Source organism: Rhipicephalus sanguineus, chromosome 5 (genome assembly GCF_013339695.2).
Source record: "Rhipicephalus sanguineus isolate Rsan-2018 chromosome 5, BIME_Rsan_1.4, whole genome shotgun sequence".
Classification (NCBI taxonomy): domain Eukaryota; kingdom Metazoa; phylum Arthropoda; class Arachnida; order Ixodida; family Ixodidae; genus Rhipicephalus; species Rhipicephalus sanguineus.
Window position 1 is genome coordinate 22,123,993 of NC_051180.1, and position 24,750 is coordinate 22,148,742.

The window sequence follows — 24,750 nt, forward strand, 5'->3', positions numbered from 1 at the left end:
TATGACCAAGCCTATCTAAAGGCTTTCCACTGTGGTAATTAACGTGTGCGCCGCACTCGTTGTCGCAGGATAATGTTCTTCTGGTGGCACCAGTGACCTCTGCTGTTATCGACGTGGGAAAACACGTTACCGAGATGCCGACAAAACATCATAAATTGGGCAGCTTCGGCCACTTATGGCAGAAGCATGCCACACCGCGCGTTTTCTGGCGGTTGAAACGCAGAGGTAAAGGTCGAGGTGATACCGCAAGACGTTATCTGCGACGCCGAAAGCATGTGATAGCGGGAAGCGAAATAAACGGCTTAGGAAATGAATTCATTGTAGTACTTGCGCGAAAACAAACGGGGACGAAGAAAGGAGACACACGGACTAGCGCAATCTAACAACTGATTTATTTTTGAAAAAAATGTTTGCTTAAAAGCCCAACGTGATCTGCGCGCTTCCGCCAGAGAGCACACACCATCCGCGCATATAACAATCACTAGACCACAATTTCCGAGATCATCGCGTCCACACACACAAACACACGCACCAAAAAGAAAAAGAAACCATCAAAGGCACCTACATTGACAAAATGAAAAGGGAACGTCATTAAAGATACGCGGACAGGAGCGAAATCTCCTTATCTAATAAAGCAACAGATGGATGGCTGATGCACTTGTCTTTTAGTCTATCAATCCAAAGCGCCTCAACTATTTCCCTCGCAGTCTTGTTCCGGTGTTTGAACAGAATGCCAGTGCCTCCAGGCTGAGCTATGCACCCACATTCTTTACAGTGCATGGCCATATGCGTACTAGGGCGACCTTTCAGGCTAGACAAATGCTCCCTTAGTCTAGTGTTGCAGCAACGTCCAGTCTGCCCTACGTACGCATGACCACACGTCAAAGGAATGTTATACACCGCATTAGTCGCGCATTCCACAAACTGGTTCTTGCTCGGATGTTTGATATTGCATTCTTTTTTTTTTGTTCGTTCCTTGCATTCGAACATCTTTTTCACCTTGACACACACCTTTCCTATTTTGTTATGGGCTGAAAACACCACTTTCACTCCGTAATTTTCGGCTACCTTTTTAAGCTAGTGTGACACGCCGTGCACATACGGAATAACTGAAACCTTAGAAAATGGCTCATTTTTTCTGGGATTAGCACCGCTTAAGTCATCTTCCTGTTTTAATTTCTTCATTAGCCTAGTGCATGAAGCCTGCAAAATGGTGTTTGGATACCCGGCTTCCCGCAAGCGATCAACTTGCTGTAAAAACACGGTGTTCACAGTATGAAAACATGACTTTCTTAACGCTGATATGAAAAAAGACATGACAATACCATTCTTAACAATTCTGGAATGATTAGATGCATAATTCAAAAGCGGCTTCCCCGCTCTAGGCGAGAACTGCCAGCACACATGATCCCCGGTTGAAATTCTAACTTCATATCAAGAAACTGCAATTTGTTGCCTACAGGTACCTCAGACGTAAATGTCAAGCCTTTTCCCCGAGAATTGAAGGCATCAACCACCCTATTCCTGAACCCTTCCTTGTCCTCTTGTCTGCCCAATATCAAATAGTCATCAACATACCTGTATATCTTGTATGTTATACCTTCTAAATCATTTTTGAGCTCTCTGTCAATACTTCCCAGAAAAATGCTATTGAGGATAGGAGCCACCTTAGAACCAATGCACACCCCCTTGGCCTGTATGTAAGTTCCATCACCGAATCCTACGTGCGTGTTTTGTAAATAAAAAAGCAAACGCTCTAGGAAGGATTCAACTGTCATCCCACACGTGTTGCGGAAAGCAACTTCATCGTTGTCCTTTGTGATACAGTCTTTAACTGAGCTCATGAGGGGTCCTTGCGGTAAGGAATAGAAGAGGTCCTGCACGTCTATGCTAAATCATCAGTTGCAACCGCTTATACTGTCCGACGCCAAAAAAACAAGCCCGTCAGAGTTGTCCAACAGGAATGGGTCCTGTACTACCAAGGAATTCAGCTTTTCCTGCAGGAATCCCGCGACAAGTACCTGCCAAGACCCTCTCTCCGACACAATTGGCCTGAACGGAATCCCTTCCTTGTGTGTTTTAGCGGAAAAAAATATGTCCAATTTCATTCCTTTCGAGTTCTTTACTTCTAGCGCGAGCTTCTCTTTGTTGCATCCTTTTAGTAGCTCAACCGCCTTCTTTTTCGCATTTCTACCTTCACATCACTTCTTTTGAAGCACTTATGAACTGCTTGGACAGCTTTATCTAAATAACACTCATTTGGTAAAACCACAGTTATTTAGATAAAGCTGTCCAAGCAGTTCACAAGTGCTTCAAAAGAAGTGATGTGAAGGTAGAAGATGCGAAAAAGAAGGCGGTTGAGCTACTAAAAGGATGCAACAAAGAGAAGCTCGCGCTAGAAGTAAAGAACTCGAAAGGAATGAAATTGGACATATTTTTTTCCGCTAAAACACACAAGGAAGGGATTCCGTTCAGGCCAATTGTGTCGGAGAGAGGGTCTTGGCAGGTACTTGTCGCGGGATTCCTGCAGAAAAAGCTGAATTCCTTGGTAGTACAGGACCCATTCTTGTTGGACAACTCTGACGGGCTTGTTAAGTTTTTGGCGTAGGACAGTATAAGCGGTTGCAACTGATGATTTAGCATAGACGTGCAGGACCTCTTCTATTCCTTGCCACAAGGACCCCTCATGAGCTCAGTTAAAGACTGTATCACAATGGACAACGATGAAGTTGCTTTCCGCAACACGTGTGGAATGACAGTTGAATCCTTCCTAGAGCTTTTGCTTTTTTATTTACAAAACACGCACGTAGGATTCGGTGATGGAACTTACATACAGGCCAAGGGGGTGTGCATTGGTTCTAAGGTGGCTCCTATCCTCAACAGCATTTTTCTGGGAAGTATTGACAGAGAGCTCAAAAATGATTTAGAAGGTATAACATACAAGGTATACAGGTATGTTGATGACTATTTGATATTGGGCAGACAAGAGGACAAGGAAGGGTTCAAGAATAGGGTGGTTGATGCCTTCAATTCTCGGGGAAAAGGCTTGACATTTACGTCTGAGGTACCTGTAGGCAACAAATTGCAGTTTCTTGATATCAAGTTAGAATTTCAACCGGGGCATGTGTGCTGGCAGTTCTCGCCTAGAGCGGGGAAGCCGCTTTTGAATTATGCATCTAATCATTCCAGAATTGTTAAGAATGGTATTGTCATGTCTTGTTTCATATCAGCGTTAAGAAAGTCATGTTTTCATACTGTGAACACCGTGTTTTTACAGCAAGTTGATCGCTTACGGGAAGCCGGTTATCCAAACACCATTTTGCAGGCTTCATGCACTAGGCTAATGAAGAAATTAAAACAGGAAGATGACTTAAGCGGTGCTAATCCCAGAAAAAATGAGCCATTTTCTAAGGTTTCAGTTATTTCGTATGTGCACGGCGTGTCACACCGACTTAGAAAGGTAGCCGAAAATTACGGAATGAAAGTGGTGTTTTCAGCCCTTAACAAAATAGGAAAGGTGTGTGCCAAGGTGAAAAAGATGTTCGAATGCAAGGAACGAACAAAAAAAAAGAATGCAATATCAAACATCCGAGCAAGAACCAGTTTGTGGAATGCGCGACTAATGCGGTGTATAACATTCCTTTGACGTGTGGTCATGCGTACGTAGGGCAGACTGGACGTTGCTGCAACACTAGACTAAGGGAGCATTTGTCTAGCCTGAAAGGTCGCCCTAGTACGCATATGGCCATGCACTGTAAAGAATGTGGGTGCATAGCTCAGCCTGGAGGCACTGGCATTCTGTTCAAACACCGGAACAAGACTGCGAGGGAAATAGTTGAGGCGCTTTGGATTGATAGACTAAAAGACAAGTGCATCAGCCATCCATCTGTTGCTTTATTAGATAAGGAGATTTCGCTCCTGTCCGCGTATCTCTAATGACGTTCCCTTTTCATTTTGTCGATGTAGGTGCCTTTGATGGTTTCTTTTTCTTTTTGGTGCGTGTGTTTGTGTGTGTGGACGCGATGATCTCGGGAATTGTGGTCTAGTGATTGTTATATGCGCGGATGGTGTGTGCTCTCTGGCGGAAGCGCGGAGATCACGTTGGGCTTTTAAGCAAACGTTTTTCTTTTTTTTTTCAAAAATAAATCAGTTGTTAGATTGCGCTAGTCTGTGTGTCTCCTTTCTTCGTCCCCGTTTGTTTTCGCGCAAGTACTACAATGAATTCGTTCCAACTAGGCCGGCTAGCAGTTTTGCTTAGGAAATGCCTGAGCTAATTTTTTTACAAATCTTATTTAAGCACAGTGTGCATCGAATGGGAAAGATGGTCAGAGTGTTCAATGCGCGTAATGGCAGGGAGGAAGGCAGTGAAAAAGCACCATGAAAAGCATGGATGTAATCCACAGTGACTGGTATTAAAACGAGCAGAAATAATTTTCGACACAATGTTTATAGTTCGTGTCAAATTCGGCCGTGAAATCGGAAAATATTGCGGTAAGCAAAAACGGGACGCCCGCACCGCCGCTTTAAATATTTTTTGGCGTGCTGGAAGCGTTTTTTGGAAATAACCTTTTTGGTTCAATGCACTTTGAATGTGCCCATATAGCATATAAAAAAACAGACAAAACAAAACTATACACCAGACATGCACGTTCGTTCTCTCGTGGAATCACCCAAAAGAGAAACGAAACGTTTAGCACGCATATCAGATGTTTTGTCTTGTAGTAAGTTGACAAGGAAAAGAAAAGAACAAACAAAGAAAGACAGAGAACAAGGAGTAGGTAAATAACTAAAAACGAGGAAGTAAAACTCGGATATAGGAATGAGTGGCAGCAGTGGTTGCAATGATGGGAGGTGGGGGGTGCCGTGTACGTAGTTCGTTACAAGTAATGGATTACTTGTAATCAATTACATTTTCTTGTAATTTTGTAGTGTAATCGATTACTTTTTCGAAACTGTAACGGTCTGGGTAAATAAATTACATTTTCTTGTAATTGATTACCGGTTATCAATTCAGCTTTCAAAAATCAGCTTTTAACCAGTCTTCTACGGCTGTTCTCGTCCCGAAAAATATGCGACCGCTCTGTAGGGAACCCCCGTCCTGTTAGCCGGGGGGGTCCCTACAGACACTATTTTTTCACCGCTTTCTCGGCCTTACTTGCAACGCTTTACCCGAGTGACAGCAACAGCAAAGCGCAACGCTTCATAGAGGAAATCAACATTAGCATCGAAGCACTGCGCAACATACGAGCTAGTGCGCGAGGTGTTCCTAGTTATAATGCCGCCCTTTCCTCCAGTGCATGTGTCGAGAGGGCTCAATGTAGCAGCAGACCTCTTAACGAGGAAACGTGGAGGAATCAGCGGCGATAACATTGAAAAACAACTCCTCTTGAAAGCTAACTACGTGTAACATTATATCACAGAAGCCACAGTAAGCCTCCCAGCCTTCTTCCTACCATGCAAGTCACAGTAATTGTACGTTAAGTAAACTTGCGCTACTGTGCTATGGCAATAAAAGTTTGAAGGAAAGTAACGCAAAAGTAATCGATTACATTTGTGTAATTGGTCAGTTACTTTTCTGGGGCTGTCATTGGCCGCTGTAGTAATTACATTTCTGTGGAAGTAATTGCAATTGTAATCGGTTCCTTGTTTTCTGTAACGTGTATAAGTCTGCTCTAGAGACGCGTAGTGGGCGCTTCGATACTTTGCAAAATGGTGATTTATGACGTAGTGGGTGCCTCGCAACTGCTCTAGCAGCGGGCGCCCTAAGAGGCTTTCCAACACAGAAATATGGCTGTGTGACAAGCGAACCTATACATCCAAACATTTAAACGAAATACGAAGAGTTGCCGCTGAAGTTCTACATCTAGTGATCCCATGCTACCTTTTTAATGTTACACAACCATGACTGTTACTTATTCACATGCTTATAGCTCGCGCAAACGAACGTTGTTTATTGTCTTGCAGTACAACCTTTTCGAACTCGTCGCAGCAGCATGCTACATATATGGCGGAGTCGGGAGCGTTGGCAACTCATCTTTCATCGATGGCGTAAGTGATACAAGATTTCATTGGGTTTTCAAATCTCGAATTTGATGCTTAAGAATTATGGAAAGAACGATATTTACCTCACGTTGTTAACGTTTTCATTTATTAAAACGGCTGCTAAGCTTTTAGCGTTATACTTCTCAATAGTGAATGGTTGCATGTTTGCATAATATTTAAAAAAAATTTTACCCGCCGTGGTTGGTTAACGCTTGTTGCGCTGTGCTGCTAAGGACGAGGACAGCGGAGTCGATGTCTCGACAAAGCAGCATGTTTCATTGTTTGCGAAATGCAAAAACGTCCAGGTGCATATATTTTAGCTCACGTTCTAGAATCCCGTGTGGAAAAATTTAATCCGGAGTCCCCAGCTCGTCGTGCCTCATAACGGTATATCGGGGGTTTGGCACGCAAAAAATCCAGAATTCAATTTTAAATGGTTTTGCTCGCTACGAACTTGTGGTTGAGCTTCTTGGGGCGTTATTTGTAACCGTAGCAATATCATTATTTTGTACAAACTGCAAGTGTTGAGAGAAATAAAACTCGAAAATTGCCTTATATACAAAAATATCCGGTGCGTGTCTATACAATATTTCACAGACGCGTTTCGGTGCCGCCGTATTTGGCCCTCACGTTTTGTATCTTTAACAACTAAACGAAACCTGTCACGGTGGCCTAGTGGTCATGGTGCTCGAGTGCGGACCCGAAAGTCGTGGGATCGAATTCCAGCCGCATTTTCGATAGAGGTGAAAATGCTTGAGGCCCGTGCACTTGGATTTAGGTGCACGTTAACGAACCCCAGGAGGTCGAAATTTCCGGAGCCCTTATGGCGTCTCTCATAATTGTATCGTGGTTTTGCGACTTAAAACCTTAACAATTATTGTGTGACAACTAAATGAACAGTGCTACGGTAGACGTGTATGCATGAAAACGTTTGGGTTGGTACGTTTGACGTTTCATGACCTCATTGACGTCACGATATACAAAAATAAGAAAACTTTAATTTTAACATCCCAAGCTGGCGGCGACCGTGTGCCTTACGTAAACAAAGACTATAGATAGAGTCGCTTTCCATTCGGGAGCAAGGTTTCAGTTTCACAATGCATGCCTGTGCTTTAAGTGTTGCACACTTAACTGATTTCGTCTTTATTTTTTTATTTTTTTGGTCTCTCAGGTAACCGCGATTATCTGCGGGGGCTTTCACCTCGTCCATTTTATTTATTCGATTCTCAAGAACTGAGAGTGGCTGGAGTTCAAATTGGCGGGCTCACGGGCCTCCTCTCGCTCCATGCGCCTTACACGCACCATTGTATATACACGAGAAGATGCGCACATCTGATCCATTGATGACCTGTGCTGTGGCAACATAAAATTCGGAATGGTGACGCACCAAGCAGGGGCCTAATGTCGATACCGCGAAAATTTCTACGTGCTTCGAAACGCAGTCGGCGTGCGTAACGCAGAGGGCCGGCTGAGGTATGTATCGATTGCGTTCGTAACGCATTTAACATGCAAGTGAACACCACGTTAGAGTCAGGTGGCACGTCCATGTACATGTGTCCATTGACGCATTTGTCCATTATGCCGACGTATTCAGTAATTAAAACGTAACCAGTGATTGCCTCGAGCTATATTAGCAGTGAGATGTCAATACATTACACTGTTTTCGGTGCATCTGGCCGAAAACGCATTCTAATAGCATTACCTTAAAGTAATCAGACAAGATGGTTTGAGAAAGACGACCACCACGCAAACAATCGAACACCCAATATTTCTTTATATCTAAAACAGTAAAATGGAAACGTTGCTTGAGGTCTGGTTTAAAGAACGCTTATTTAGATAATGTGATAAACGTAAAACCTTTTGCAAGTGAAAAGACTCGTTAGCTAGGAAACTTGCAAATGAAGAAGAGATAAAAGGTGAGCGCTTAGGCGGCGCACCATGACAATGACTGTACTAGAGTTGGCATGAATAGTACATAATGCCTGAAGAGCGATGGGGTCGTTAGAGGAGCGAGATGCAATGCGTCCGCGTCATGGATGTTTTTCAAGCGTAATAAAATTCCTTGTCGCAACAGCCAGTGTTGGTTAAGGAGCGCTACGCGCATAGTAACGTTCCGATGGAAATGATATGAGTAGTTGGGCTTGTTTACCCTCAGAACGTTGCGATTTTTCATATGGTACTACTGTGAAGTAGCACCATATAAGAATAGTTACATTTACTCCGTGATATTGCTGTACTGTTCAAGTTTCAACGCCTTTTACGTATTTAACTGGTTGTTTCCTCACTGGCAGTCCCGTATTTGGAAGAAAAATAGTTTAGATAAATAACTTTTAATAAACGACAAATGAAATACTATGCATTTTAAGAAAGGGAAAATAGACAACCACCCATTTGTAGCACGAAGCCACAAGGCAATCCACACGGATTTCTCAGAAATAAAGCCTCTTAGTCGCCGAAAAATTCGTCCTGGTCCGGGGACCAGGACGAGTTTTTCGGCGACTAAGAGGCTTTATTTCTGAGAAATCCGTGTGGATTGCCTTGTGGCTTCGTGCTACAAATGGGTGGTTGTCTACTTTCCCTTTCTTAACCCTTCCGCCACCTTGCGGGATTCCGCAGAACTGATTTTCAGTACTATGAATTTTACAACTGGTAAATTTTTCGGTATGTAATAGGCGCTGAAGCAAGCTGAAGGTTAAGCAGTTTATGATATCTCGGTATACGATGGGATGGAATGGAACTAAACAGAATTAAGTGAAATGGGATTAAATCGAGGATTACGGGATTGAATGGAACTGTATAGAATAGGATGGGATAGAATGGGATGGGTAGACTGGAATGGAATGGAATAGGATCGATGGATGGAATGTAATAATAATAATAATAATATCTGGGGTTTAACGTCCCAAAACCACGATATGATTATCAGAGACGCCGTAGTGGAGGGCTCCGGAAATTTCGACCACCTGGGGTTCTTTAACATGCACCTAAATCTAGGTACACGGGCCTCAAACATTTTCGCCTCCACCGAGATGGATGGAATGGTCAGATGGATGACCGAACGGATGGACGGACGGATGACACCATGCCTATTACGCATTCATCTTCAATTTTCTATGCAGAAAAAAAAAAAACAATAGCACACTGTCTACCTCCTTATGATAATTGCTCATTACTTTCACTGCCGTTTATGTTTTTTGACCAGTTGCTCATGGCAGCATTTTGTGAATACTTGCGTTCTTCTCCTCAAGTGCCGGTCTGACGTGCATCAAGACTCGGGGATTCCCTGAGCCCTTCACGGAATTAAATGCCGCATGTGAAAAATGAGGCCACATTAGAGTGCAGCAATTATGCAAGACTATAGCACACGTCCGCAGTCGGTCTTCTGGTCTTTAGGAGACTTGCTCTATTTTTGCAATTAATTAGAACACGTAAAAACCATTACGAAACAAAGAACGCATCTTCATAATTACTCTGAATGCCGTGGAACGACAGCTAGTGTAGTACGTAGGCTGTTAGTTTCAAAACGACTCTACTGAATTACTTTATTAGAGACATTTCAAAGATTCTTGCATTTAGCTTGCTAGTAATATCGCTGCGCGATAGACTTCTTTCTGCTCGCACTATACTAAATTTGGCGGGAGGGCAATTATTTCTTCATAATTCTACGCAGACCACACAGCAGTGCACTAACCATTCACGAGTATAAGTTTTTAAGCTGAGAAACGGGGTGAAAACTTATCACATTCCGTTAAGCTTTTTAGTGAGTGCCTCAACTAATAAGTATGTGTATAAAAGCGTGAAGCGCCCGAGATTGGCTTAAAAAATACACGATCTGCAGCAAATAGTTATTCGCGAATGTGTTGCTAGTATATTTCTTTTCTTTTTGACTTAAATTTGATTACGTAAATCAACTTTTATACATGACAAAGCGTGAAAAACTGGTGGGTGAAGAGAACAAATAAAACATCATTATTATAGGCAACAGCAAGGGTGCAAAAGTCTTTTTTTTTTCACCTTAATTTATGTTTTGTTGCAATGCTTTATTTACGCTAATTTATCTAGTTATTTTACAGCTTTGTACATAAAATATTGGCCTGCGTTTTGGAGAATTCAATTATTATTCTAAGAAAGTTAATAAAATGTTAAAAATTGAGTAACAGTGTGGGTGAGCAAACAAAGAGATTTTGTAAGGCGAATAAACGAGTCACTAACGTAACTACACTAGCACGATTGAAAAAATATATATTTTTTGTACATGTTAGGCTTCGAGGTAAAACGCTGCAGTGTCGACTGTGTCATTTTGTTAGTCCTAGCATTTAAGACTAATAAAATAATTCTTGCCAGCAGAAGGACCTCTAAAATAAATGCGCTACATAAAGCCTATTTACCTCGTCAATACGAAATAAACGAAGACGTAAGAAACAAATCAAAATAAGGAGTGAGCGGATTAGACACTGCTGCTGAGCGGATTAGACGCTGAACCTCATGCATGAGGGTATATATCTGTGTTATCTGCTACGAAAGTACAACTTCACCCGCACGTTTTGCTCGATCAGCGGTCACGTCACGATCGTAAGCAGGTGACTGTAAACGACATGCGATGCAATCGATCGTCACATCAACGGAAACTTTCTGCCGCCATCTTTGTATTTCTCTTCGATTCGCCTTTTCGTCTCTTGTACGTAACTTTCCGTGCTCACGGTAACGCCAACTTTCGAACGTCTTATTGTACTCGGTTACGTGTTGTGATACTCAAGTGGCAAGGAACGTCTACAAATGAACAAAGGCAGCCCTATGTCAACGAATGTCTACGGTGCACTGATGTCGACTTCAGCCAGGAATCAAACGGGAGCAGAGCGAGCCTTCTTTAGCGACACGTTATGCTCGATTCTGGGCTATTTTTATAACACATTACTCACGGCTTCTTGTTCTCGTTGATAACGCGGGTGGAAAACCTTTTTGACCACTGGTCCTACAAGAGAGCCGAGCGAACCGGGATTTCTGAATGGGGAGTATTTTCGTTCTTAAGCAATAGTCGGTGTGTTCAAAGACAGTAACAACCGATTTCACGCACAATGTAAATGTTGTGGAACAATAAACAAACAAAATACGACGGCGTATTGGTCATGTATACATAACGGCGAACCGCAAATTCGATATGAATCGAGAACCTGTGTGAAACAGTCACATGAGGCGCACGTACGACATCTAAAGCAAAGACACTTGCTGAAACAAGTCGCTCTCAGATATTTTGCATGGCAGCAGCCGACCGACGCATTTCATCTTCTTTAAGCAACGTACCTAAACAAACCTGACATATGTGATCAGAGCTGCGAAATTGAGTTCCAAGTACTGATCGGTGTGCGCTCGAAAAAAATTAATCACCACAGCTCCTTCCAACTTGCAAAGCCAGGCACGATGTCAGCAATGTGAGCAAGAGAAGAAACTAATGAAAGCGACAATATAAGAGCATGAAGAAATAGAGACAATGTCTTTGTAGACCTTCAAAAACAAAAGAAGGCGTTTTAAATCCGCCGTGCCTTTGAAAGAGAAAAGATAATGGCTTCAGCTTCTCGGACGTCATGGGATTTAAGTCGTCTGTCTGTATTCCTTAATAGGAGTCGCCTTTTTGAGAGCGAAGACCCGGCCGCGGAATACGCACTGGCTGAAAAATTACGCACAAAAATATATTCTCTGCAAAGAGGTAGTCCTTTATATAGGTTTGTGTACCGAATGAATTATCACTGACTTATGGTGAGTTTGCTGCCGAGGTAAGAATAGAAACTATTTCTCAATTACTGTAAGTACTTCAATTTGCGCGAACCCTGCAGCAAAATTGGTGCAAACGTTGTTTTTGGCATCCAAGCGGCGTTGTTGCTTGCAGGCTTAAAACAACTACATTTAAAAAAAAACGAAACGAGAAGTTTTTCGTGAGGTTTCTTTCTTTTTTTATACACAACCAAATTAATCCAATACACAATAAGGCCAAGGAAAGAATGGAAAGGTGCACAGGTTAAAATAATTGTGCTCTTTTAACTATGATGTTAAAATTAGGATGTAAGGTGAAATGAATTAAAGGGAACGGAAAAACACCCTGTCAGTAATTCGATAGCTGTGGGTTCGGATCCCATCGACTAAAGGGTGATTTTTCGTCCACTTTCATTCCTCCTACTTTACGTCATAATTACTACACTACAGGTAAAAAACAACAAATAATGTATCCTATGCTTTTCTTGACCCAGTTGTCTGCTGGATTCATTTGATTGTGTCCAATAGAAAAGTCACAGTTCCGCCGCAAGGGCGAAGCAATGAATGTGATAGCAAGAAAAGCGGCCCGTGATGGACGCGCTGCTACGCTGCAGAAACATCTACCCCCCGGCAGCGACTACCACGCGAGCAGACAGCGGAAGGGCAAGGTTCTCCCTGCGCAAATAGAAGAAGCGAGCGAGCTGGCCGACGACTTTTAAATGCGCCCATTGCGCTCCTCGCACCATCTCGCTGGTAATGAAGAAACGCTTATAAGCGCCTGCCGTCTCTGAGTCTTGCCAGCGGTATACATATACATATATATATATATATATATATATTATATATATATATATATATATATATATATATATATATACATATTATATATATATATATATATATATGTATATATATATATATATATATATATATATATATATATATATATATATATATATATATATATATATATATATATATATATATATATAACACTCGCCGTTAGCTACCTGAAGGACCTGAGCTTTGTGGCGTAGTGGTTAGCGCCACGCGCTGCGAAGCGAGAGGTTGCTGGTTCGATTCCGCGCTACGGAAGCATTTTCCTGAATTATTTTTCTTTGGGACTTTTATATATATATACATACTTATACATATACGGTGCGCGACGGCGGCGGCAAAAACTAGCCGAGACTGTCCATATAACTGCTATCGCAATAATAAAAGAAAGTAAAAGCAAATAAATGTACGCACTTCTGTATCAATCAATGACAGCGAATCAACACACACATACACGCGCACGCGCACACACTCGCACGCTCGCACGCACGCACATGAACACTAAATACATTATTATTACTCGTTTCTCTAGCTTTGAAACTGTAATAACACCAATCGCCATGAACAAACCTAAATATCGGAGTAGCTTCAAGCCTGATGGAAAGCATTTCTTGCCGTGTATAACAGAACATAGTTCCCCGCTTTTTATCGACGCATGTAGCACTCGAACCATTTCTGAGAGGCATTCAAAAAGCAGGCGATACCTCACTCAGCCTGAGTTGGATATATGCACATAATGGCTCTACAAGGTGATGGGAACATCGAAAACTAAACCGCAGCCTCTTTTTCCCACACTGTTGCCGCTTAACGTGGTTAGCCATAGTGCTACGCGGTGTAGTTTCCGAATTCCTCTCTCGTCTGGCTCATTGTAATCCTGCTCCAATTATTGAACTGCTGGACAGAAGCAGCAAAATACGAGATTATGACATAAAATCTGCCTATCATTTACCGGAGCTTCAAAATTATATTGCGGTACGTACAGCAGCAGTTGACAATTGACGCAATAGTAATGTTAGCTTTACCGTTGTTCAGTTTGCCCAAATGCTGGTGTAACGCAGTGCAATTGCAACTACCCACGTAATTGCGCTACATGTAAAGGGCAGCTTTGCATCTAAGACTCTCAGAGCAGACAGTCTTAGAGTGCCAACACAAACTGCCGTCAAAACTTGTCTATCAAGGCTTTAATAATTTTTATGGAGTAGTGGCCTATTAGACTATAATGCTCCCGCTCCTCACTTTCGCTTTTTTATTGTCTCCATATTCACACTTGCTTCTTCTATGCACTTTTCTTTTCATATTTTTCCCCTTCCCCCCAGCGTACAGTAGCTAACTGGATGTGTAAGTTCAAGTTACCCTCCCTGCTTTTCTCTCTCGCTCGCTCTCGTATAGTAGAAGAGATTCTATTGCTTTGTGGGCTGATGAACTGTCAGTACGGAATCCCAGTATAATTTCTTTTGTGACAGACAGAACATCAAGTTTACTCAAGGCACACAGACTGGCGCTATTTGTCAAAGCAGGAACAGTGACACATGAGGTGATGGATGGTGTGTTCACATACACAGCTAGACCTTCTTGCAGGCTGGTTGTTTCTGCGCTCTTTCCTGTCTGTATATCTTCTTCCCTCCTTCGTGCTTGCGCAGTACGCCCCCAGTTCTATACAGATAGCGCAATGGGATGTACACGTGCAGCGAACATGCAGATGTATATACGGAACATCGCGGAGATTTTCATATATCGCGATAACAAAAAATATATTAAAGGTCTATATCATTCATGGCCAGTAATAAGTGCAAGTAATGCTTTATCTAAATAATAAATTACAAAAAGGACTCATGTTTGTGCCTCAACCGAATGCTCTTCTATACAGAAAATAATTTTTCACTGCCTCCAGTTTTCTGATTTTCGCGTACGGTGTTAAAAACGACAAATAAGCTTTAAAATGTTAACGCGTTTGAAAGTGGGGCCAAAGCGGTGACGCTGAAGACGTTATGCTAAATTTTCGGGGGTACAACGTGCTCTGCGTGCGTAAGTAATGAAGAAAAAAGTCTTTTTTGTTGATAAGTGACGTCTGAAGCACCTTAGTAAACAAAACACTTCCGCAAATTAAGTCAGAAGCCGTCCTGAAGGTTTCGACAGTGGCACCTGGGATGGGATGTCGTATTTTCAAAGAAGAAATTCGATTAGGGCTCAGAAGACGTGAGAGCCTACGGAGCTTTCGCCCTTGCATTCAAAGCATGCGCGACAAAAGCAGGGCTCGGTTAGTCCATTTGAGATAAGGTTCTTCAAGTTGCCTTCATATGCAAATATGTTGCAAAATGGTAACGTAGTCGGCTGAAAGGAAGGTCAAGTGCTCTTATAATATTCATGCAATAAAGCAGAACTTGGCGTTTATATTAGGCGATGTAGGAGACTCTGACGCTGAGTCGGGTACGCAACAAAAAAAAATGTTTTTATGAAGATGATGTTAATTTTTTTAACTGCTCGCAAACTCGCTAACTTTAGTGCGTTCTTACGAGAGACATCTGTTTCATCTTTTTCTTTTCTAATGATAAAGCCTTAGATGCCTCGACAAACGCGAACATTGACCCCCCCCCCCCCGTCGGCGTCCACGCGCATGATGCAAAAAACTCATCACGTGATGACGTCACCATAATACGTCATCTTGACGTCACAGATTATCAATACTTGTGACGTCACGTTTAGTGACCTGAAATGAAGACGTCATCACATTTATCTTAACTTGGACAACGGTGGGCCCATCACGGAGGCAGTGCAAAAGCAGGTGAGTAACCTCCGATCCTGGAGCCAATGCAAAACCCCATTAGGTGCAGAAAACTTTCGGGGGGTGGCGGCGCAGGAACACTACATCACGACTAAGAAAAATAAGATGGTTTTCTCCTTCCAGTCGCCTTAGGTTGGTGCTTAAGGGACCCAAGATAGGTCTTCGACTTTAGACCTGACTATCACCGAGCGCCCCCAGTGAAACGTTCCTTATGTCGTTCCAATAATAATAAGAAGAAAAAGAATAATATTGTTATTATTTATTTCCACAGATACAGTACAATGTTGATGGACAGGAAGGAAAAAAGCGACTAACCGCTTGACTAAGTCCGCACCCACCTATTTACATCAGGCAGAGGTGGTGTCGGCGACAGAGCAAATAGTAAAATGATCTCAATAACTCGCCCGAAGTTAAACGGATTGCACACATATGCACTAATTACAGTGATTATACATAGCAACAATGCAGGTTATACACACATATGAAACAACAATAAGCATGAATAACGAGCATGAATGAAACGGTTTTTACAAATGTTGCTAGCGCCACAAAAAAAAAGAATGGGAACACATTAGTGGGTGCCCATATCGGGATAACACTAATGAGGTAACTTTAAGTGCTTTAAGAGTTATTTGGGAATGACAGAGCTGAGCAAGTGTAATGTCTGTAATTTCAATGCCTGCCAAGTGGAGTGTAGTTCATTGTGGCGACAGCTGAGTCCATATGTTTTCCGTAAACAAACATATGAAATTCATATTTCATATGTTTTGACAGAGGATCTATATAGGTTCCACATATTTTTCATACGTTTGCCATATATTTCCATAAAAATCTTACGGAACCATATGGACTTGTTGGAATGATATACGGAACGTTTCACTAGGGAAGGGCAAATAAACACTACGATGATGCCAAGCTGAGCAAGCACGCGGAAATATGAATCAATACTGCCGCGTGATGACCTTGGCCTGGATGTGCGCAATAAAGCTCTATCACCCAAAAGACAAAAACGATCGCAGATATACGTGCACACGATGAATAATTGTGGATGGGCAAGGACGAACAAAGCATGGATGCGTCCCCACGACGGCCGCCATAGTCGTCCTACTTCTCCGTTTGATTCGTGGCAGTCTTCTTTCCTCGCCTTAATGCTCCGGAGGCCGTAAACAGTATTGCCGCCAAACAAAGAGATGTCTGCCTCTGACGCCGCGAGGCATTTATCAGCTTCCTGCAAGTGTTCTTTATGTAATCGAAACAACTGACTCGCTTGAATCGGGGCCAAGCGACGCCTGCCAATGTGTTTGCCACAGCGGGGTGCCACTATTGTGAGAGTGTTGCATGATCGTCTGCAATCTGGGAGCACTGTTCCCGGTATTTTTGTTTCTTTCTCTGTGGGCATCGAAAAAATTTCAGCGTTTATTCATGCGTCATGGTTTCTTTCTCCTACCCGTGGCGCTATTGTTTCTAAGCCACTCTTGAAAGCCCCAGACATCGCCGCGTGTGCTGCACATTCGTCACGCTTGTACACTCGTGGTTTTTTTTTTCAACTTCTTACTCTCACCGAGCCCCATTGGTACAGTACATAAATCAAAACATAAAAGTTCTGGGTGACAATCTACATATAAGTAAACGGAAAGCTTGGTTTTCTTCTCGTGTTCCATTCATCACGATGCTGTCCGCAAAACAGCCCTCTGAAAGCTTTCGTGGAAGCACTAAACCAGAAAATCCAACCATTTACATACATTTTTTTTTTTGCCCGAACAGCGGACTCACGAGGCACCCGTTAGGGAGAATGAATTAGAGAAGAAACGGCGATTTCCAGAAAACAGACTATTTATAAAAACAGATGCGCGTACCTGTTTTTGCACTTTTCTTATGACGGATAATTGTTGGGGTTTACATCCCAAAACCAGGATATGATTTTTTTTAATGATAGCCATATGGTACAGGGTTACGGAATGCGCAATGAACTTTTTCAGCTGTATCATAGAGAAAGCTATGCGAGGCTACTGATGATGGTGAATTACGGCGCAGCCCTACGAAAGGGCTGGGCAGCTTTATAGTGCCCACGCGTTACACAATTTATAAGGCGTGACATCTGGCGCTGTAACAAACAACTTCAATGCAGCTTGTGCAACTATGTAACTGCGCGCGTGGATCCACCCGAGAAAGGAGCTTGATGATTACGATGACAATTATTGTGGTCATTTCTGGAATAGCCCTTTGTAATGTGCAGGTAACTCTGACTCTTCGGTCCGTGGTGTCCGAAAAAAAATAGAGAGCAAGAAACGTGGTTATAATTCCCGACTTAAACGATTATAAGATGTAAAGTATTCTAGCTGTTCTAAAAGCAGCGTTCTCGCCATTCTCCTGCTCTAAATGCTGCAGATGTTAAAGCAGAATGGAGAAACAAGAAAAGCATGAGAATTCATCTAACCAAATTTCTCTTAATATTTACTAATGAAAGCCCCAGACATCGCCTGGGGCTTTCACGTGTGCTGCAGAACATCAGAGCGCTCGGTGACACCTATCATTCAATTAAAAGAAGCTTTGTTTGATTGCTATTTCGTTTGCTGCTTCTGAAGTGCACAAGTACTTACGTACAGCCGAAAGTATTGTCTGTCTTTTACGCATCGCCCGCAGCATTCCACGGTCTGCATGTCCTAAAAAATGTGATTGCGAAGCCAAGTCCTACCTAATGAGCCGTCAGTTTAACATGCGTCATTTAACAGCAACCGACGAAGAACATTTTTTTTGTCTTCTTCGGTACTTAACTACATTTGTCTGCACTATTTTCCATGGCAAATTGCATTCATGCATATCTACTAACTGTCGCACTACCATTAATTTTTTGCGGCATAGAGCAGACACGCTAAGGAGGAAGAAAAAAAACACGCATTCGTGTGGCGGCATTATTTCTGTTCTGAGCAATGCAGATGCTGCCGACACATGTTGGTGAGCTTGAATAAATTGCTGCTTCGTGATTGTGAACTGTTGCCGCATACATCACCACCAACACACCCGATGTTGCTACCGGCACAAGTTCGCTCTCAGGCGAGTGAACTTTTTTGTGTGTTACTGTCGTATTTCATTTTTTTATTGCCTCATACAGATTGTATCCGCGAAAGCGCGATAATAAATACGTCCCCTGTAAATAAAAGCTAAAAGGAAAATGGTTGGGGGGGGGGGGGGGGGGACGAAAGGTTTCGTCTTTATCTGGAAGGAACAGAGGTTCATTACGAAGAGAACATAAAATCAATGGTGAGAACCCAACGTAATTTGTATAGCACATGCGGATATGCGGTAGAAAAGAGGGGAACGTTCATGACAAACCACACGCCAGTGACGACAGCGCGGCTGTTCTTAACATGTCGTCGTGGCTATGCACAAGCCGCAACACCGCGTTAAAAGTAGTAATACGCGAAGGGTTAGTAACATCGCCAGCGTCCGTTATAGGTTTGGGTATGTGGGCTGCTAGGTTGGGGGGGGGGGGGGGAGCTCCCAGCAGAAGGGCACGCTCGGGTAGGGAAAGGAGGTTTTCGAAGGTAAATGAATTAACGAAAACGTGAACAGGCGAATATCGACGAAGAAGTTACATCAGAGCGCTCGGTGAGCGGACAGCTTTTTTATGGTACTTTGCTCGCCACCGCCTCCTGGCAACTAAACAATGTCATCTCTTTCATACGTCATATGAATGTGTGGTGAAAATGCACACATTTCTATTCGATCTTGCCGCGTGGCTTGGGACACTGAAATCGAACCGTTTCATGTTGCCACTAATCATACAAAAACTGATAAGGAAAATCTTGCTGATGGCATAATCGATGGGGTTCATAGAAGCATGAAGGCCCTACGCACAACCTTGATTGCAGTGACCAACTGCGCAAGCCGCTGCAGGAAGATCTTACGGTTACTGTAGCGGAGTAATTTTCTGCGATTATGCCGAGAAAAACGGCCTTAAAGTTCGCTTAAGCTTTATTACACTATATTTGCATTAAAGCACGCTCAACAGAAAAAAAAAATTGTTTGAGAATCATTTTGATGTTAGAAATTCAGCACAAATTGAAGGTTTCACAAAGTAGGTAACTCAGAAAAGGCAACAATAAAAGAGGCAAGGTCGAGATTTAGGAGATAGCTATGATTAACGACAATCGTAAACGTATTAGCTTTGAAATAATTACGTTTAGTTACGCTGCGGACTTTTGCAAGGATCGACCAAACCTGCAATAATTCCTAGAATGTTGAAGGTGACAGCACGTCACTTAAACCAATTTAAGACTGGACACACTGTGCGCAAGATGTCAACTCTACCGAATGAGAGCTTGGCGAAACAAGCTGCCGAGGACGCAGTGAAAATGGGGTTTTCGTGATGCGAATGAAGGAGTCCGAAAGAAAGGAGCCGGAGAGAAGGAAACGATGCCTTGATGACTCAGTCAGGAGAAGTTCGTAAATTAGGAGAGTCATCTCCGACAGGCCGCGATGCGTCTCAGGGAAGCCACCTGTCGTGACTGGCACCGGTTCTTCGGTGAACGGCTTGCATAATTAGGGTTTAGCAGAACCCTGAACTACAGCGCGTTTGAGTTATGTCTCTAGTAGGTGACCTTTTCGCCTTCAGATAAACTGCTGATCGCGGCGCGTCGTTTGAGGACTTACTTGAGAAGCAGTCACTTTCAATCTAACATGTGAAGGAGGAGGAGGAGGAGTAAACCCTTTGTGCGAGACCGGGACACATATACGTCCCACTTTTCCGTCTGCACAAAACATTTTCTCCCAGAACACCCGTTGCTATTAGCGCTACGCTAAGTCCCTCATTTCTTACCTAAGTATTCGTAATCTGGAAGAAGAAGAAACAGACTTTAATATACAGAATGGGCCAGCAGTATGGTCTTGGTGGACTTAGGTGGCTGCTCGGAGCCCCTGGACTCGGGCGGCATCTTCGGCCTGCCGGATGACCCAGAGCTGTGCGTTCAGCTCAGAGCTTTTGAGGGCCTCCTCCCAGCGGCGGCGGCTTCGACGGAGAAGGTCCCCCGCGGCTCCGAAGAAAATTCTTTTACCACGCTTTCGTAGCGCGGAAGTAGTGTTACAATGGTGTTGAATGTCGATCAATTTTTTATGACAGCTTTTGAATTTTCCTCTTCTTCAGATTGAAAGAACCTACCAATCAAAATGCTGAATAATTTGCTCTTTTTCTGGTTTTCAGAGAGGCAATTTTAGCTTCCAGTCATCACGTGTTTTTGTAAATTTACGCAATAACTTGACCGATAAATGCATCGATATATTGGTTCGTGGAAGTACTTTTCTTGACATCATATACCTCTTGAAAATTAGGCATATACTCAGGGACAACAGCCTTACTCGACAATTTCGACAAACAAAGCAAAGACAAGCAAATGAAGAAAAAAATCGTTGGTGCATGCGGTGAAGTAAGCTTTACGGGAACAGACCACAGCGCTATGAATGCTCATAAGAGGCGCAGGTACAGGTGGTGTTCTACTGCTGGAAATGAGGTCCGCACAACTTTCCTCAGCACAACTTGAGAAGTACCACTACCTTCGGCCTTTTCATTCCAAATACCCATTGATGAAATCGCGAGATGGTGCCTTCATGAGTCAGGGGGACAATGTTTTACCACTTTTTGAGAACGCTCTCATGAATCAGTGAGACATATATGTGCCACTTTTTTTGCAGTGAACTACTGGCTTGAGTTTCATAAAAATTGTTTTATACTATTTCATTGTAGTTTATATGAATGTACCACGGGTGGTTTTTATATCATCGTGTCAAAAATATAGGCAATCCTACAAAGGGTTAAGGAAGGAAAGACAGGGGTTCAACCAGACGCGCCTCGGCTTTGCTACCCTACACTGGGATGAAATTATTAAAAGAAATAAGGAAGAGAGAAGGTACTATCAGGGGTCATGTGCGCCTGTCCATTACACGCCCGTAAGCGATGGCTTAACTCGGTCGCATACAGCTGAGAAGTTTCCGGCTGGCATTAGCTTCCACTAAGGTCTAGAATCACAAGCGAATTGAAACGAGAAATAGAGAGAGAAAAAAAAAACAATTTTTGGACCACACGAGCATCTCGTTTGCTACGTTTCACTTTAGAGCTACCAGAAAAAAAGCAATTGAGAGAGACGAAAAGTGGGAGCACTGCGCTTGTCATTTCAAAACGCACATCAAAGCTAAAACTTCTCACGGCCCGAACGTGGCATTAACGCAACAATGACATAATGACATGTGCCGTAATAAATTTATTTCTCCCGTTTACAACAAAAATGAAGCAGAAGCTGAAGGCCATGTGACCTGAATAGCTTTCTCTGCCAGCGACAGATGTCAAAAAGATGTAATAAACTGCAGGAAGATCGATCGATGACTAAGCATTTTCTTTCCTTTTGAATAGGATTAGGTTGCTCGCCTTTTCAAGCACCGTTTGGTACTACACTTGAGAGGCTTTCGACACTAACCGCCTCTCGACATAACTAAACCCGACGCTGTACTGTAGTTCACGTTACTCGCTTAGGAACGTGAGACAGATTTTTTTTTTCTTGTGGATTTTACATGGACAAGAAAGGCCGAACAACCACACGTTGCCGCTTCTAGTATAAAAATCTGACGATAAAAAAACGCCAGGATCTAAACCACACCGGTCTTCGTGAATGGAGCGTGCAAAGCGAAATGTGATGGACGCCATATACTTTACACGGACCGTACCGCATTTCCTATGGCAACCACTTTTCTCCCTTTAAACAATAACTGAAGTTTCTTTTTCCAGAGATCTTTGCAGGCTGAAGTCAAAAAGTTATTCGATCAAGCTCGAGTGCCTCTTGGATTCACTTTTTTGTGTAATGTAAAAGAAGAAAGAAAGAAAGAAAGAAAGAAAGAAAGAAAGAAAGAAAGAAAGAAAGAAAGAAAGAAAGAAAGAACAGTTATTATATGCCAAAAGCATTTGCAACAGCTGAGCAACGAAGGTATGCTGTCGTACGCCGCATGAAAAACTGAGATAAACGCACACGAAGCACTTGGTGTGTGTCACCAGCTTGGGCAAAGTAAAATAGCTTCGTCATAAAAAGAACAGAGAGAAAGTTTCTAGAATGGAAAGCAAAAAAAGGTAGCGAAGTGTGCCGCGGAATAAAACATAAAAATGCGGCTAAGCGGGTATCCGCAACAGAGCCTGACGCATTTCTCAAACTAACTCACCTCCCAGTTCTTCGAAGGACTAGCCCGAGATTTTCCCCTTCGTTGAAGCGATCTATAAGTCCCTTCATCCAGGGGGCCATCTAGGTCTACGATGACGGGGTTGCCTCGGGGCACCGCGCAGTCACCGGAATAGCGGCAAGAGCGTTATGCCGGTTGTGCAATGTTCCGGCACTTGCTATCCTTTCCGCTTCCCTGGAGACAGCAGTGTGTGGCTCCGAATGACGCAGCCGAGAGAGATATCAGCGCTTATTCTCACCACGTTCTGAGCGCTCGTAGGGTTTGTGAACTGCGAAATTATCGGCACTCATGACTTTTTTCTTTCTCAACTTTATCTTCTCATTCCCTCGCCACCTGTACATAGGGTAGCAAACTGGTCAAAGTTTAGTTAATCTATTTCCTTTTTTTTAATTCTCTCTCTCTCTCTCTCCCCCCCTCTATCTTCGTCAACTCGCCTCTTCGATAGTCTTCCTACAACCTACTTTAGACATGTACATGAATTAATTTTCCGAAAGTCTACAAGCAAACAAGGCTAATTTACTGGAGGGTATAGAGGAAAAGCTTGCCTTTTCGAGTTGTCCCCTCAGTAGTAATACAAACATCTTTCTTGCACAGTAGAAAAGCTGCTGGCCCCTGCCAGGTATGCCAATAACCAGTAAAGTTTAGTGTACGGGTTGTTCGGAATACATTTACGTTTAACGTAGCATCCACAACCATTTGTACGTGGGAAAAGGCAGCAGAGCGGCAACGGTTTTGTACCGCTATCTAGTGCGGATGCACGCACGCAATGAATGAATGATAGGGTATGCGTGCAGTTTTCAGACTTTATTCCCGCGTACACGTGTGCGAGAATATTTATGCGCTTTTGCATTGACCATGCTAGATAAAATCGGTCTGTGCGATATTAAGTCTTTCAAAAGGGGTGATATTATCGGTGATACTGCATAAGACTGCCGAAGCGCACAAGAATATTTTTAGCAGGGTACTCAGCTACTGCACAACAATCAATACCCTGAAAAGTGTACCGACGCATATTTATGAGGGTTGCATTAGAAAACTAGGAAATTAGGCCGTCATAACAGCGCAGCCACGTAAGTGGAGAAAGGGAAATGCTTAATATAACAATGTTAAAGAATGACAGATGTTTTATTATGTTTTATTCCAGGGTTCCTAAAGTACACTGATGGAATGCAGTTAAAAATGGTTTAGTAAATTACTATAAATAAAGTACACAAACTGCAAAAGTTATAGTCGAGCTAATGATGAGAGATTCCAAGTCATGTTCCGCGTCGGTGGAGCTAAATCTTTCAAACGCAAGTCGATTCTTTCGTGAAAAACTCAACATTACCTTTTCCTCACCTTCATTTCTCGTGATAATCAAAGATACCTGTGCAAAAAAAAAATCTACGTGAAAAATGGCGCTCTGTACGGAATTTGAATTCAAATATTTTATAATATGTAATTTTCTTCACGTACAAGAGATTGAAGGCTCTTGCTATGTGCTGATAAGTGCCTGCGAGTATGGGTAAAGCCGCCTTTGGTTGACTTAGTTGCGCGTGTTATTTGAGGTTTTGTTAACTGTATGAATAAATGGTGGATTTTACTGTCATTGCAGATACTTGGTCGCCGACTACGGCAGTTTCGAGTACGCGCCTACGTCTGCTGCTTCGGACGGCTGCTCCGTGGTTGAGCGCAGCGCTGTTGCCTTCGTTCGATCCTACCTCCGCCTTCAGCACTGAGCCTGGCAGATGCGCCTATCTGAATATTTCCTGTCATAATACGTTCGAAGAGCTGCTTTATCACCATATGCGGATGTTGTCGTTTACTAGACTATTTTTTTCGTTTCTTCGAATCTTAAATCTCCTATAAAGGAACGGAAAGCGCGTTTGAAGCAAAATAAATGCGTTTTCAAAGCTGAGCACTGCCTATTTCCTATAGATGCTCTTGTGCTCGCTGGCGACAGCTGGCTGAGCGCACTGTGATCGTCCTGTTTTCGCAACGCCTACCCCTCGAGGCAAGTTAAATAGTTGGCACCTATTTCTGTCATCGAGACATTGTTTCACTTGCAGTAACATTTGCGATGTGACAAAACTCAATATAGCGAAAATAACTACACAGTACATAAAGCTAATTCATGCTTATTG

The 24,750-nt window shown here is 42.8% G+C and overlaps 1 protein-coding gene across 2 annotated transcripts in view; it reads left to right on the plus strand.

Moving 5' to 3' along the window:
• The window catches only part of LOC119393348 (uncharacterized), a 29,949-nt gene extending 5,503 nt beyond the window's left edge, over positions 1–24,446 (plus strand). The window contains exons 3-4 of one of the 2 annotated variants that reach the window (XM_049415885.1): positions 5,965–6,048; positions 24,222–24,446. In XM_049415885.1, coding sequence (XP_049271842.1) covers positions 5,965–6,048; positions 24,222–24,296 — 159 coding nt within the window. In that variant the 3' untranslated portion in view covers positions 24,297–24,446. Of the gene's footprint in view, positions 1–5,964; positions 6,049–7,213; positions 7,491–24,221 lie in introns of those variants that run through there. The other variant, XM_049415886.1, reaches the window with a different exon arrangement.
• Positions 24,447–24,750: the final 304 nt, after the last annotated feature.